Raw genomic sequence first — 15,612 nt, 5'->3', positions numbered from 1 at the left:
TCCACAGCCCCATGTGACTTTTTATAGTCTTCCATTGTACTCCTTAATAAAAATCATCCATTTCTTACAGTTCATGATGTTCAGTTGTATAGGTATGTGTTCCATTTAGTGATTTACTTCAATTACTCTTTCATTAATTATATGTACTTAAGTTTATGTACAAGTAAGAGGGTTAAAAGGATTTTAAAAAAGCAAAATGCCTTTCCAGTCACACATTGTTTTTATTCTTTACATTTTCACTTTGGTGTGTGTCCCATTCTTATTTAGTGATGGACTACAGTATTATTTTTCAAAAATGCAGATCAGAAGTTATCACACTCATTCTTAGTCAGTATGTACAATTATTTGCTCCATCCACACTAATGTAATCAATATATACAAAATACATTCCCATTTGTGCAGTTACAGATTGCTAAATAAGAGTGAGACACACACAAAAATTATTCTAAAAGTGAGGAACATGTATGAACTAGTTTTATTTAACTTGTGGTCATGTTTAAGAAAGTTTAATAAATAAAATGTTAAGACACAAAATGGCCTCCTGAATTGTCAGTCAGTCTGTCTACAATGAGAAGGCATAGAGGTAACTGTTTATGGGTAGAGCTTGACCTAATGTTGCTACCATCATATTACTGTGAACACTCTTCTTTACAGTTATAACAAGACATTAAGGGTGTTTTGAGAATACTGATAGGTGTTCTTTTACAGGTGTAAAATTTAACACTGTAGGCAACACATTTTTCTTCAGAATTTAATTTTTCAGCAGAAATGTTCAATGTCTGCCCCCTATAAGATTTCTTGATTCTGACCCACCAAAACTTGAACTGTAAGGGCCTATCAGAACAGCACCACTGTCTTTCATATGCCAGGTTCCATGCCTATTTTTGTAACTGTTACAGGCAATAATGCCATTCATTCCTGGTGGTCGTTCAATAGCAACTGCTTTGTTTCTGACAACAGTTCCATTACTGATGATGTTTGACCCTGTCTCTGCACTGGAGTACATCTTCAGATCATCTGTTGGTGTTATTTCCTTGTAGGGTGATCTTCTTCGTGTGAAGCAAATAAAGATCAGTACGACAATACCCTGATGAAAAAGTAAAGGTAAAGGTAAATCAGTGAACAAATGAAACACGTTCATACTAAACTTTTCTTTCACAATTTTCACACAATTCTTCAGAAAAAAGTAGATACATGAAACATTTAAAGTTAGTCGTAATACAGATTTATATAAATTTCATAAATAGTGTGGACAATATAGTTCATGCATCTTAAGATGGATTGCCTGTCCTAAATTGCGTGAAAAATTTTCCATGCCCGTTTTATTTTACCCCTGTAGATTTCAGCAGTAGCTTCATAGCAACAAAAGCAAAATACTTTGTCATGATGTTCAATAGAGAAATACTGCCAGCAAGTGACAAGCAGAATTTTATAATCTTAGAGCAGACAGTAAAAACTAATCAGAAAAGTTTTTCAGTGTCTTAGTGCTGAGTAATAAGTGGAATGCAGTACAGAAATTTTTAGCCATTAAAATAAAAAGCTTCACCATGAGGAATGACTGCATCAGTAATCTTAATTGATTAAGTGTTTTATGCATAAGTAGAAACTGAAGTACAAAATGGTAGTATTCACATTAAATTCAGCTCCAAGTTTTGTGAACACAAGCAATGTGAAGAGACTTTTCCATATTAATTAGCATACATGCCTTCAGCAGTGTCATGACCATATTGTCCATACATTGTAATTGTGTATGTGGTATTTGTATTACCATACAAAATATTCAGAAGTAATGATAATATTTCCCAACAAGGAATGCAAGATGTTTTATTACTTGGTGAGTAAGCTGTGACCCAGGAAACACTTTCTATAGTTTAGTTTTAAGAAGTATCCAAGTTTTGTTGCAGTAAGAAAGGTTCGAGAATGGGATTAAAATTCAAGGTGAAAGATTATGTTAAGATTCGGTTATGACATGGCTTTTCTCAGTTGAAGTGAAGAAGAATTACAGGATCTGTTGAATGGGATGAGTAGTTTAATCTGTACAGAACATGGGTTGTGAGTAAATCAAAACAAGACAAAAGTAATGAGATGTAGTGGAAATAAGGATAGCAAGAATCTTATCACAATTTGTGATCATGAAGCAGATGAAGGGGAAGGATGATCCAGGAGTGGAATTCATGATGGGCCACATTACACCAGTCAGAAGACTGATGGCAAAAAAACTTTGTTACCGACTTATTTTCTCTTGTTTCCATGAATAGAAAAGCTATAGAGCTATGATGACAAAGAAAGATTATGATGATGAAGCCTGATTGATAAATTTAAAAATGAAAGAATTGGTTTTCACTGGTTTCTTTGTTGTCCTGTTGACATCACTATCAAAGTGTTAATATTAGCTTAATTTTACACCAAAAGGGAATGACAAGACATTATAACCATCATACGTTTGAAATAAATTTGGCGATTTAAACTCCTGGTGAACATTACTTAAGGAATAAAGATAACCCACTGGAAAGTTGAGGTACTGAGGCATCAAAAGTAACAAACAAGATGGAGACCTTAGCTAGTTTTTGGATGAACTGTTTTCAGAGCTATATGGGCATGACCACCGAACCAGCTGTTCACAATGACACAAACTTCCTGGCAGATCAAAACTGTGTGCCCGACAGACTCAAACTCGGGACCTTTGCCTTTCGCGGGCAAGTACTCTACCATCTGAGCCACCAAAGCTTGACTCACGCCCGGTACTCACAGCTTTACTTCTGCCAGTACCTTGTCTCCCACCTCCCAAACTTTACAGGAGCTCTCCTGCGAACCTTGTAGAACTAGCACTCCTGAAAGAAAGGATATATTAATGACCATCAACAAACCATGGCCAAGAGCACTTTGTTATCCAGTGGCACAACACAGTGCTGAGCAGGTGTCTAATTTTGGTGGCTGCTTCACAACCCATGACCTCTATTACACAGATGGGACTCATCCTTATGATGCTGTCCTGGTCCTGTAATCCTCTTAGCATTAACCTCTGCAAGTCCATGACTCATATCCTCTATTACCTCTGCCGCAGAAACTTAAATTTCACTCATCCCAACCCTCATCTACATCTACCAGTCATGTCATCATATATTCATTATTATATCATCTAGTCATCTCCCATCTGCTGGTATAGGAAACTGTGCCTATACTGTTAGGTGAATAATTCTAATGCAATAATTTAGAAAATAAACAGTTTTATCAATACAGGGAGACTATTCCAAAAGTAAAGGCTTGGTGGTCATTGCTACCAGTCTCCAGGCAATCATCTGACACATGCTGATACCACCCTGCATGGTGTTTAGGAATTAATGTCGTGCAAAATCTCTGTCCATTTCCCTCCCGTGCCAGGTGTACTGCTTGGCCTGATATAGGGCAAAGAGCTCTGCTGTAAATACCGAGCCATGGTCCGGAAGCCAATACCGAAAAATGTCGGCACCAATGACAAAAGGCACACCCAACACCACGGTCAGTCCAAGAGCCATTAGTGTACACAAAGGTACTATCGCAAAGTTTTCTTCTTGTGGTTACAAAGTGAACATTATGCAGTCAGCATGTTCTACTGCCCACTCACTGTCTCTCTGATGAAAAATCTGTAACAGTATTACCACCCTAAGGATATCCACTGAATGAGAGGCATTCTGATGTCACTATGTGTAGACAGAGTAAATTTATAATGTGCATATGCCTATATTTTCCACCGTAATTATATCACTTATTTCATAGCATTTTTGCTTTGTATATTAGTACCAAGTGGAATATTTTGATTCTGTTCTCTTTTATATACAGAACTTCTGAAATATATGAAAATGAAATTAACTTACATTAGAATTAAAAAATATTTATATTATTTTTATACTTACTACAAGAAGATTAAGTCCAACAATGAACATTGTTGCATTTTTAAATCCTACTCTGTCATATAGAATACCGGCAGCAGATGGACCAATAAAAGCTCCCAGTGCAAATGTTGAAGTCCACAATCCAGATATCAAGCCATAAGTTTCCAGATTGTTAGGAAAGCCATATGCTCTGAAATAAATTTGTAAGTCAAATAAAAACAAGAAAAAATGTATTATGTATTATACATAACTTTTGATTGTGCTCTTACATTGCTGTTCTGAGAGCATCTGTGAATGATGCCACCAGTTGCGCAGCTATCCCAAGGCCATGACACACAAGCCCCAGAATTGATAACCATAGAATTCTGAAAGTATTAAAACAAGCTTAGAGTCTGTTACAGTGTCAGCCCAGCAATGAACAATTGGCAGTTATGTGCATCATGAATGAAATAATACATGTACACCATAAAAAGGTAACAGCTACACCATATTTGTACTAGTCTTGCTATCATCTAAGTATATAAAGGAAATGTCAGTATTGTGTCACAGCTCTAGTTAACAACAAATTTATTTCACAATCAGACCATGTTGCAAAAAATATGTATAACTGAACACTGATTTTTATAGTATAAGATTTGATATCATGTTCAGAGCTTTGTCACATTATCCATTTTTTTCGTTAATTCAGTGTGCATACAAAGACTGAGGCTTAACATGGAGTAAGTGATTTAAAGTACTTTCAGACTAATAAATTCTGCCAGTAGTTTCCATTAATACTTTTTGATGCAGTAAATCTCAAATGAGGCCACTACTAACATCTAGAAATATTTGATCAAGAGAAGTTGTTATTTTACATGTTTAAGAGTTACTGTTAATCTTTGTACACAGGAAACTAAAATGTAATAATCCCACTTAGAATGCTGGAACCTTGTTCTTATAACAAAAAACAAAGGCTCACATTAATAGATACCTTACATGGATCAAAATTAAAATGGGAGGACGAAGCCTTTCACATATTTCAACAATGAATGCTGATCATCTGCTTTTTGTAAACACAGATGCCTTAAAGATACCACCATATACTATTGCAGAAACTAATATTAATTGGTATTATAGTGATAGAAGTCAATCAAATTATGTGATAACAGTAGTAGTACAACTGACAGTTTGTGGGGATTTAAATTTCTTAATATTACAAAAATGCATATAATGCAGATATGCTTATGTGTAATGGTATATAGGGCCCAGGAAGTTCATGGGTCTGAAGACTTGTCATTCAAAAGGATGTAAATGGAAATGGAATGAACATGTTGGTGTTAATAAATGAATTAGAAAACTTAAATTGACCTGCTTTGCATTTTGGTATATAATAACTAGTTCATAACTGAACTTATGTCTTAGGAACTGTGACCCTTTTGTTTTAATAAACACTGTCTGGATCACAACTCTGTATACCAACAGCTGGTTTCTCTCTGCATTTTAGATCATCTTTATACCTGGAGCTGCAAAGTACAGTTTGTCCATGTTGTGTGAAACTAACCTGAGACATGAAGATGATCTGTAATGCAGATTGAAACTAGTTGTTGACAAAAAATTGTGAGCCCAACAGTAGCCAATTATTTACAGTAATTGTAGTGTTTCTGTGGACAAAAATATTGATAATGGCAGATAAAGTAAAGAAAACGGTAATGTAGTATTAGGTAACTGTAGTAGTGTCTATGGAAAGGCCACAGAACTAGTCTCACTTTTCAATGTTAACAATGCCCACTTAGTACTAGGGGAAGACACCACTGAAACCGAATGTTAATAGCAATGAAATTCTCCATTCCAACTGGAATGTTTATCTGAAGGACAGGATTAATGTTAGTGGTGAAGGTGTGTTTACAGCCATAGTGTTATAGTATCTGGTGATATTAGTACAGATTCTGGATGTGAAATAATACAAGTGAAGATTGACAAAGGTGGATAAAATATGTTCATCGCATACTTTTATCGACATCTGCTGCAGCAGTAGCAGCAGTGAAATGTTGAAGGGGAAACAGCATTTTACATAAAGTTCCTGATCATATTATAGTATCAGGTAGATATTTCAACTTGCCAATTCAAGACAGATTCAAGTGATTTAGGCAAATTGTATGGACTTGGAATCATAAAATTGTTCTGAACAATTTATCCATATGTTACCCTGAGCTTTTATCAAAGTACTGACTCATTAAGGCAACATATTGAGTGAACCTTCCTGGCAGATAGAAACTGTGTGCCAGACTGGGACTTTGGCCAAGAACCTTGCCTTTTGTGGGCAAGTACTTCACTGACTAAGCTACCGAAACATGACTTCCTGCCCATTCTCACAGTTTCCTACCTTCAAAGTTCCTGGGTTTGCATTCCAGTATGGTACACTGTTTTGATCTGCCATGAAGTTTTATATCTTCACACACACACACACACACACACACACACACACACACACACACACGAGAGTGATAAATTAATTCTGGGAACGTATTGGATCTTCTGACCAACAGCCCAAAACATTTTGGCTAAGCCAGTTTACAACTGGGCACCAGTGATCACAAGCATTACTGAATGACTGCAAATAGGAATATAAGAAAGGCAGAAAGGTATTTCTGCTTCGTAAGAACTACAAAAAGATTTCAGAATACCTAGGAACTCATCAGGAATGGGTGACTTGTAGGTAGCCATAAAAAGTTTCAGTTCTGACCCTCTTACAAACCTGGTCAATATCAACTTTTAAATCTTTTTCTTGAAAAAAACACACAGCTTGGTTGGTTGGTTGGCTGATTTGGGGAGGGGTAGAGAGTAGAGGGCAGAACCAAAGTTAGAAGAAACAAAAGTAGTACAGTCCAATCAAAGGGAAGAGAAAAATGGGTAAAGGATAAGAAACAGGAGGAGGGGAAGATGACGAGAACAGGGGTACCCCAGGTGCTCAAGCACAGTGATTTGCCAGCACTGCCACTGACCCATCCCAATCGCCACACCATACCATAAATGCGACAATGGGGAAAACACCAGAGGAAGAAGACAAGTAAAGGGGAAAAGGAAACAACAAAATGACCAGACAGAACATAGAAGAAAGGGGGAGGGGGAAATCTGGCTGGCATAGAGGAATGCTTGAAGGCTTCTTAAGCCAAAGCAGAGAAACTCCATTTTCAGAAGGAAAGTCAGGTACTTTAATCTGGGAGGACAAACCATTTTCACAAAGAAAAATCAAGGATAGATTTAACCATGTGAGGGATGTCTGCCAACCCCTGGGACAAGAATGGTGGGTGGCTTATTTTGTGTGAAGGGCTAAAAGGTGAGGGTAATAAATACACTCCTGGAAATGGAAAAAAGAACACATTGACACCAGTGTGTCAGACCCACCATACTTGCTCCGGACACTGCGAGAGGGCTGTACAAGCAATGATCACACGCACGGCACAGCGGACTCAGCAGGAACCTCAGTGTTGGCCGTCGAATGGCGCTAGTTGCGCAGCGTTTGTGCACCGCCGCCGTCAGTGTCAGCCAGTTTGCCGTGGCATACGGAGCTCCATCGCAGTCTTCAACACTGGTGGCATGCCGCGACAGCGTGGACGTGAACCGTATGTGCAGTTGACGGACTTTGAGCGAGGGCGTATAGTGGGCATGTGGGAGGCCGGGTGGACGTACCGCCGAATGGCTCAACACGTGGGGCGTGAGGTCTCCACAGTACATCGATGTTGTCGCCAGTGGTCGGCGGAAGGTGCACTTGCCCGTCGACCTGGGACCGGACCGCAGCGACGCACGGATGCACGCCAAGACCGTAGGATCCTATGCAGTGCCGTAGGGGACCGCACTGCCACTTCCCAGCAAATTAGGGACACTTGCTCCTGGGGTATCGGCGAGGACCATTCGCAACCATCTTCATGAAGCTGGGCTATGGTCCCGCACACCGTTAGGCCGTCTTCCGCTCACGCCCCAACATCGTGCAGCCCGCCTCCAGTGGTGTCGCGACAGGCGTGAATGGAGGGACGAATGGAGACGTGTCGTCTTCAGCAATGAGAGTCGCTTCTGCCTTGGTGCCAATGATGGTCGAATGCGTGTTTGGCGCCGTGCAGGTGAGTGCCACAATCAGGACTGCATACGACCGAGGCACACAGGGCCAACACCCGGCATCAAGGTGTGGGGAGCGATCTCCTACACTGGCCGTACACCTCTGGTGATCGTCGAGGGGACACTGAATAGTGCACGGTACATCCAAACCGTCATCGAACCCATCGTTCTACCATTCCTAGACCGGCAAGGAAACTTGCTGTTCCAACAGGACAATGCACGTCCGCATGTATCCCGTGCCACCCAACGTGCTCTAGAAGGTGTAAGTCAACTACCCTGGCCAGCAAGATCTTCGGATCTGTCCCCCATTGAGCATGTTTGGGACTGGATGAAGCATCGTCTCACGTGGTCTGCACGTCCAGCACGAACGCTGGTCCAACTGAGGCGCCAGGTGGAAATGGCATGGCAAGCCGTTCCACATGACTACATCCAGCATCTCTACAATCGTCTCCATGGGAGAATAGCAGCCTGCATTGCTGCGAAAGGTAGATATACACTGTACTAGTGCCGACATTGTGCATGCTCTGTTGCCTGTGTCTATGAGCCTGTGGTTCTGTTAGTGTGATCATGTGATGTATCTGACCCCAGAAATGTGTCAATAAAGTTTCCCCTTCCTGGGACAATGAATTCACGGTGTTCTTATTTCAATTTCCGGGAGTGTAATATGGATGAGTACTACAAAGTGGGGGCAGCTCATTACAGAGCAAAAAACCATGGGTCAACATAGTGTGGGCAGTACAAAGACAGACAGAGGATGATAGATTCCCATCAGGAGAGGTGGAGGGAAGAATGCCACATGTGAGTCCCTATGATTACACTAAGTTCATTGACCCACGTGGACAAATCATCCACTTCCAGGGAGGAGAAAAATTGTGCCACAAAATTTTAACCCTGGATAGGTGATACCAATAGGAACCAAAATTACTGATGTGTAGGTTGACAAAGCACCATTTTTAAACAACAGAAACTTGGCCCACACACTTCAATTGCCATTGCCCAGAGCATCTGGCAATGGGGCAATCCCAAGGCCAACCTGAGCATGTGTCACCAAGTTTCTGTAGTTTAAAAATGGTGCATTGTCGACCTACACAAAATTAGTAATTTTGGTTCCTACTGACATCAGCTATCCAAGGTTAGAATTTTGTGACAATTTTTCTCCCCCTGTATAGAGCAGGAGTAACCACCCATCTGACAGAAGCCGCAAGTCCATTAATAGTGATGAGAATATGGACATTTAATATGGAGCCCTGTGGAATGCCATTCTCTTGCGTCTGCAGAGAGCTGAGTATAGTGCCAACTCAAACTCAGGATGACAGGTGTTACAGGAACGGCTCAATAAAAATCAGTAGAGGCCCAATGAACCCACTTGAAAATGAGATGTGATGGCACCAAGTCCTATCATAGGCCCTATGAAAACCTAAGAAAACAGTAATAAGATGGCAGCACTGAGAAAAGGGACACTGGTCAGGCTGACTGGCCAGTAGCTATCAAGGAATGATAGATCATTGCCAGGCTAAAGGATGAATCACTATGTTGTCCCTCCATTGGGACAAATATGGTTAAATTTCTGGAGGTGATATTGTCATTGTGAAGGGTTAAGGTATTTAAGCAATTGGTTATGAATGGAATTGGGCCACAGTCCGAACCATGAGAAAAGGAGATGGCCAGAATATATCCCCATTCAGTGGAAGTTTCATTGTAGGATTTCACCTGACAAGGGGTAAAACCAACAAGTATGGGGCAACATCCATCAACGAAAGGTGTGTGTGTGTGTGTGTGTGTGTGTGTGTGTGTGTGTGTGTGTGTGTGTGTGTGTGTGTGTGTGTGTGTGTCAGACACTGGACGAAGACAATCATATTGACAATGAGCCTCAGTGCAGGATTAACAATGAAGAAACTTCTACTCCAGTACTTTTTTCCCCTTCTTATAAAACAGGCAATCCAGTGAGTGTGGAGGGATGGTCATGATAATTAACACATGTTGACAGTGGAACACAGGGGCTCCCCTCATGGAGTGGATGTCTACATTCATTGCATAGAGGGTCCACCATACAGTGGGAAGATCTGCACAAAAGGTAAACACTGAGAACACCTCATGGGTGCTGGGATGTAAGGCTTCAAATCACAACAATAAACCTTTCTGTCATAGGGTATCCCCCTCAAATGTCAGAAAAAGGTCATAAGTATTAATGTGATCATCCTTACAGCCTTTCTGAACAAGCCCAATGAAATGAATGCCGCGCCATTCCAAACTGACATGGAGTTCCTCAGCAGTTTGAAGGATGAGGTCCCTCTGAAAAATGATTCCTTGAACCATATTTAAAGACTGGTGAGGCATAATGGGCACAGATGTTGCCAAGATGGCCACAGGCATGAAGGGCCACAGATTGGGGAGGAGGGTACTTTTTGATTAACAGCAAACTTTACCATTCTTACTCAGACTCCACTTTGCCAAACATGTCATCAATAGTTTCGACGAAAAGTAATAGCTTGGTGGCAGTGAACAAGTCCATCAGTCCTGGTGCAGACCAGGTAGCAGGGAAAAGGTTTCACCCCAAGCCAGCTAGCCTGGCCCCCCTCCTAGGGTGCAGCCAGAGACGGGAAAGCTGCAGGGTTATAAACAGCAGCCATAGAAGAATGGTATTTCATATGCAAAGCATCCACCCTGTACTATCCTGTCCATTTCCCTGTGGGCACCATCCAGCCAGAGCAAGCGGTATGGCAACTGTTGCTGGGAGTTTTGATGCTCCAGAATGAAAAGCAACCACTCCTAAGTACACAAGGGAGGCACCAGCTAGGGTATTATCAGTATGATCCTTGTGTTGTCAGGAGGCTGAGCCAAATGGGTAAGCAAAAATGTCAACACATGGACTGGAAACAGTGCTGGCTATATAGTGTTAAAGAACAATGGCATTGAGGAAAAGATGGCAGAAGCAGTAAGGCCACACACAAGCTACTAAGTAAGGTGGTGTTCCCAGCTGGCTCACTAATGAGAGGAAATTTAGAAGGGGAGGTCAAACTCTCAAGGGGGACAAAAAATGCCAGAAAGGAAGATGAAAGAGAAATAGCAAGAGAAACAAAGCTATAGGGATACCAAAAACAGGGAGGATAGCTGGGCCCATGTAAGCGAGGACACCAAGATAAGTGAAGGTGGGGGAGAGGGAAAATAGTGGGTACAGGGAGGGAGGGGCATGGTGAAGGAAATGCAGTCCAGCAATGAAGAAAGGGTTGTTACAACTCAGGGTCCCATTTGTGCCAAACATAAGCTCACAGAAGAGCTCTGAGCTCCATCAAAGAGTTAACCAATATATTGCTTTCTCCTCTGTGTGCCACATGGAGGCTTACCAGAAATCTTTCTTCCTGTAAATAACGTGATGAACAGGAAAAGGGGAATGTAACAGTGGTACAGAAAGCACGCTCCACCACACACTATAATGTTGCTCACACACTTCTAATAATTGTTTTCTATGGTAAAGTTTCTTTGTCAATGCAGTTTCAAAGTAGGCCTATTTAATCTTGAAAAACAAATACTAAGAAAATTTTGCAGAGTCAACAGTTTAACAGTTTGTAGAAACCTGTTCAACTGCTTCAGACATCTTATTTTCACTAGCCAGTACAGTTGTTCTCTTAGGCAATTTATTGCATATTATATTCTTTGCTGGATAGCATGTGATATACACCAACGTAAAATGATATACAGAATGTGACATGGGTCCACTTATGCTGCTATGGATCTATAAACATTTTGATGCCAGTGATGTTCAGAAATGGTATTCAAACTGCTGTCTGATGACCATTGTTTTAGATATGTTGTCCATTACATCAATGCACAACTGACATCTGTATGCTAATGAGCACCTAACACGCTCAAAACAACCATGTTTCTCATGAATAATGGTTTCAGTTTTAACAAAGTCAGCAATCAACTCATCTGTCATATTTTGTGTGTCTTTTACACCAAATGTTTCATCTCCAACCATAAAAATTAATTCACAAGAGTACTGCCCCTACCAATCCAACAGTTGGGAAGAAATCTACAATGTTTTCCGATATCAACAGTTAATTTGTGGTGGGGCCACACAATGCTGTAACCATAGTCACTGACTTTTCATGGAGGTGGTACTATGATTTCCTGTATTTTCCTCGCAGTAAAATGAAATTGTGTTGATCATATTTCAGTGTCAAACAATGGGAAGTCAAAGTTGAAAATCAATTTCATAATATTTCAATGTCAGTGTATTTTGTGTGAAGGAGTAAAAACAACCTAACATCAGCCTGCAGGAAGTTCAGCATTAAACCTTTCAAGGACTCTTAGCAGAGAAATGGTGCACTAGTAATATTTTTGCCACATTTGAAGTGTTCCTCTAAATATTATAACTTTGTATACATGGTTTTTTACACTCTGTCAAAGTTATGCAATCATCTACAGTCTGTAACATGGCATTTCTGTTTAGTGGTAATAATTATTTGTTTAACAATAACTTCATTCGACGTTTAAGTGGAGAAAGTGAAGTATTGTAGGCTATGTACCATGTATTTCCCAAACTTATTTGTGAAATTTTTTTCTGAACTAAGAAAATAAATGAAGTTGAGCAAACAGTAACATATGTATCATTTAAGTGTTACTGTTTAAAATTCAGTGTATGACTACAGTGGTAATGTTACACTTTTTTTACTTACGTGTCACATGGAATGAAAGGAGCAGGGCCAATCATGCTGAAGCCAACCATTATCATAAGGCATCCAATGATGGTGGCAATCTTAGGCATCAGGAAACGATCACACATCCAACCCCAGCAAGGAGCAGTTAGTGCATAAGTACCACCATTGATGACAAACATGAGCCCCAGAATCACAGGGGAGAGGTTGAACTGCAAAAATGAAAAATGTTTTAACAAATTTTTGTTAGTACTATCAGATTTTAGAATGCACATTTAAAAGCTCAGTCCTTATCTAATTAAATGAGTAGTTGCATTAAAATCATACATTTCTGAGATGTGGTTCCAATGTAGCTTGTAAGAAGCCAATGCTCATTGATGTGACAACAATGCTTGAAGCTGCGAGCATAACTCCTGGTATCTTCAAGACTTGGAACAGGCCACCTGTAAGATACGGAAGTTTCAGTAGTCTTACAGGTAATACCAACAGGTGTGTGTGTGTGTGTGTGTGTGTGTGTGTGTGTGTGTGTGTGTGTGTGTGTGTGTGTCAAAACAATGTGTAATTTAAGAGTAGAATTCATTTTATTTTCAGTAATATTCAACAACTGTCACTGGAATCTACTTTTAGTGTATGTAGTTCCAATGGAGTACTAAAGTGCATCACTATTTCTAATCAACTGTCTTTCTTAAATAAATATGCTCCATAAAATATAAGGCTAAACTATCTTTTCTCGAGCAGGATTACAACTGACAACTTTTCTAATGACAATGTTTTTGCCTTTTACACACAGACAGTCAAACACAAAAAATTTATTAAATAAATAACTGGGAAGTAAATAAATTGATATTTTCCTGCCCATGGCTGTCAAATGTAGCAATAAAGTATAAACAATCATCAGAAACACAACTCTTTCTTCACGAAAGGTATCCTCTGACCTATCATTTCTGAATTGAAGCTGTACAGTGCTTGCCTAATTATTTTCACTGAACTCTTGCTCTCTAATTTCCATTAATCTTTGCACCCCTTTGTCCTCTCATAAGGTGGACTGTTTCAGTGATTTGTCTTTTATAACTTCCTCATTCTACCCTCCTTCCCTCCCAGAAGAAAGTAGTAACTATTCCAAAAGCTACCGTAGTTTTTTTCTGCTTCTGTTTATAGGCAGTTGTTTGCATTTCATCTCCTGAATTACATGTAATTTTAGAATTTTCTTTCATAAATTTTCTTTTTGCACAGGGTGTTTGTAACTGGTTTTACCTTCATGTTTGTCGTCAACAGGAGAATCTGAGTGTCCTGGTAGTACAAATGCTGTCATCACTGCTGACATGAATAGAGCAGATCCCAACACAGCAAATGGAGTTGTATAACCTCCAAGCTGAAATATATAAAATAATTTTAGTATCCACTATTTAGTGTTCATGAACTTTTGATATTTTCTGCTAGTACATTCATGGTCTATCATTTAACATGGCTTTAGTATACACTTACCAGCAGCTGCTTAGCCATTCAATAAATTCATTCACTTTGAAAATGAGAACTTATTCATAAACACCATTTCGAGGTAACCTGGATACAAACTGAATGTGTATAACAGCAATTTAGAAACTAAATTTGCTCTTGGTTGCCAGGGTGCCACACAAGAACACACCTGACACTGTATTTTGGGTACATTCTTTGATTGCACCCTGGTGATCAAGAAAGTATTTTATTCATGTAACTTATGTTTCATTGATCATTTCCTGATGCAGTATGAAGGTCAAATATGAACATAAGGAATGCGTTCTAGAAGGTAGGTAGGTAAGGAGAGGGCACAATACAGTGATGTCATTGGTCCCATGATCTAAGGTGACAAAAACAAAGGGAAGAACAACACAAACTGCACAGTCCAGTGCAATCCAGTCAAGGGGAAGAAAAACAGACAAAGAAAGAGGTAAAAGTAATGTTGTGGCAGCAGGAAGAGATGGGGTTGGGGGCACAGATGCTCCAGAAATGGTACGCACATTGGGGCACCACCACCACCACTCCTCACACCACACTATGATTACAACACAATGGTGACAACACTGGGGGAAGAAAATACAAAGAAAGGGGTGGAGGTGGGGGCTCTTTGTCGAGTAAGAAACCATGGGTCAGCTTATTAGGACCAATATGCAGACAGCAGAGGATGATAGATTCCCAGCCAGAGAGGCAGAGGGCAGAATGCCACATGGTGGGAGTCTCCTTCATAGTCTCTTAAGATTCTGTCAATGATTGTGGAAACGGGGGATCTACTGCCAGAGGGGTCACAGAGAATGGGGAGTAGTTCCTGAGATTTGAGAGCCCAACAGCCAACAAGCCATCATCCAGTCTACTGACTTGCAAGGGTGCAATAGTCAGACTGTCCAGCCAGTAGCTATCAATGTATGAGGGATACTCACCAGGCTTAAGCATGAACCACAATACTGTCTCTCTACTGAGAGAGGAAAACACCTTATAGGCAAATATGGTTGAACACCTGAAGGAGATGATAATGTGGAGGATTGAGTGTTGAAGCAGTTGGTTGTGGATGGTCTCAGGGTCAGGGCCTGAATCATGGCAAGATGAATAGGGCCAGAAGTAGTTCCCATTCAGTAAAAGGATCATGGTAGGAATCTGTATGACAAGGGGGTAAATCTTAAGTGGGAAGCTTCAGCATGATGCTTCCTGAGGAGAAAGGTTGCTGGATAGGGGGCTGATGACACTGCCATTGCAAAACAGGTCACAATGTGTTCTGCAAGAACTGGTGGATCTGTAAAAAGTCCACCTGGAAGGGCAAGGATCAGAATGGAAGCCTGCTGCTGATAACCTTAGATGGTGCAGAGTGTACCTCACACCCATGACAAAGGGACAGAAGACCCTAGAGAGGAGCAAAGCATCCCCAACACACCCACTTGCTCTGTTAGGTAAGGGAAGGTAAGGAAGTAAGTGGGGGAAGGAAGGAAGTGGGGGAAGGAAGGAAGGAAGGAAGTGGGGGA

At 40.5% G+C, this 15,612-nt stretch overlaps 1 protein-coding gene across 2 annotated transcripts in view; it reads right to left on the bottom strand.

Moving 5' to 3' along the window:
• Window positions 1-201: 201 nt before the first annotated feature.
• Window positions 202-15,612, bottom strand: part of LOC126337066 (MFS-type transporter SLC18B1-like) — an 89,547-nt gene continuing 74,136 nt past the window's right edge. For both annotated transcript variants that reach the window (XM_050001396.1, XM_050001395.1), the window contains exons 7-12: window positions 13,877-13,994; window positions 12,950-13,065; window positions 12,644-12,834; window positions 4,142-4,237; window positions 3,894-4,062; window positions 202-1,087 (exon numbers count right to left, since the gene is read on the bottom strand). In XM_050001396.1, the coding sequence (XP_049857353.1) occupies window positions 773-1,087; window positions 3,894-4,062; window positions 4,142-4,237; window positions 12,644-12,834; window positions 12,950-13,065; window positions 13,877-13,994 (1,005 nt within the window). In that variant the 3' untranslated portion in view covers window positions 202-772. The remainder of the gene's footprint in view (window positions 1,088-3,893; window positions 4,063-4,141; window positions 4,238-12,643; window positions 12,835-12,949; window positions 13,066-13,876; window positions 13,995-15,612) is intronic.

The sequence above is a fragment of the Schistocerca gregaria genome, chromosome 2 (assembly GCF_023897955.1).
Source record: "Schistocerca gregaria isolate iqSchGreg1 chromosome 2, iqSchGreg1.2, whole genome shotgun sequence".
NCBI lineage: Eukaryota > Metazoa > Arthropoda > Insecta > Orthoptera > Acrididae > Schistocerca > Schistocerca gregaria.
This window is presented reverse-complemented; position numbering and strand designations above follow the sequence as displayed.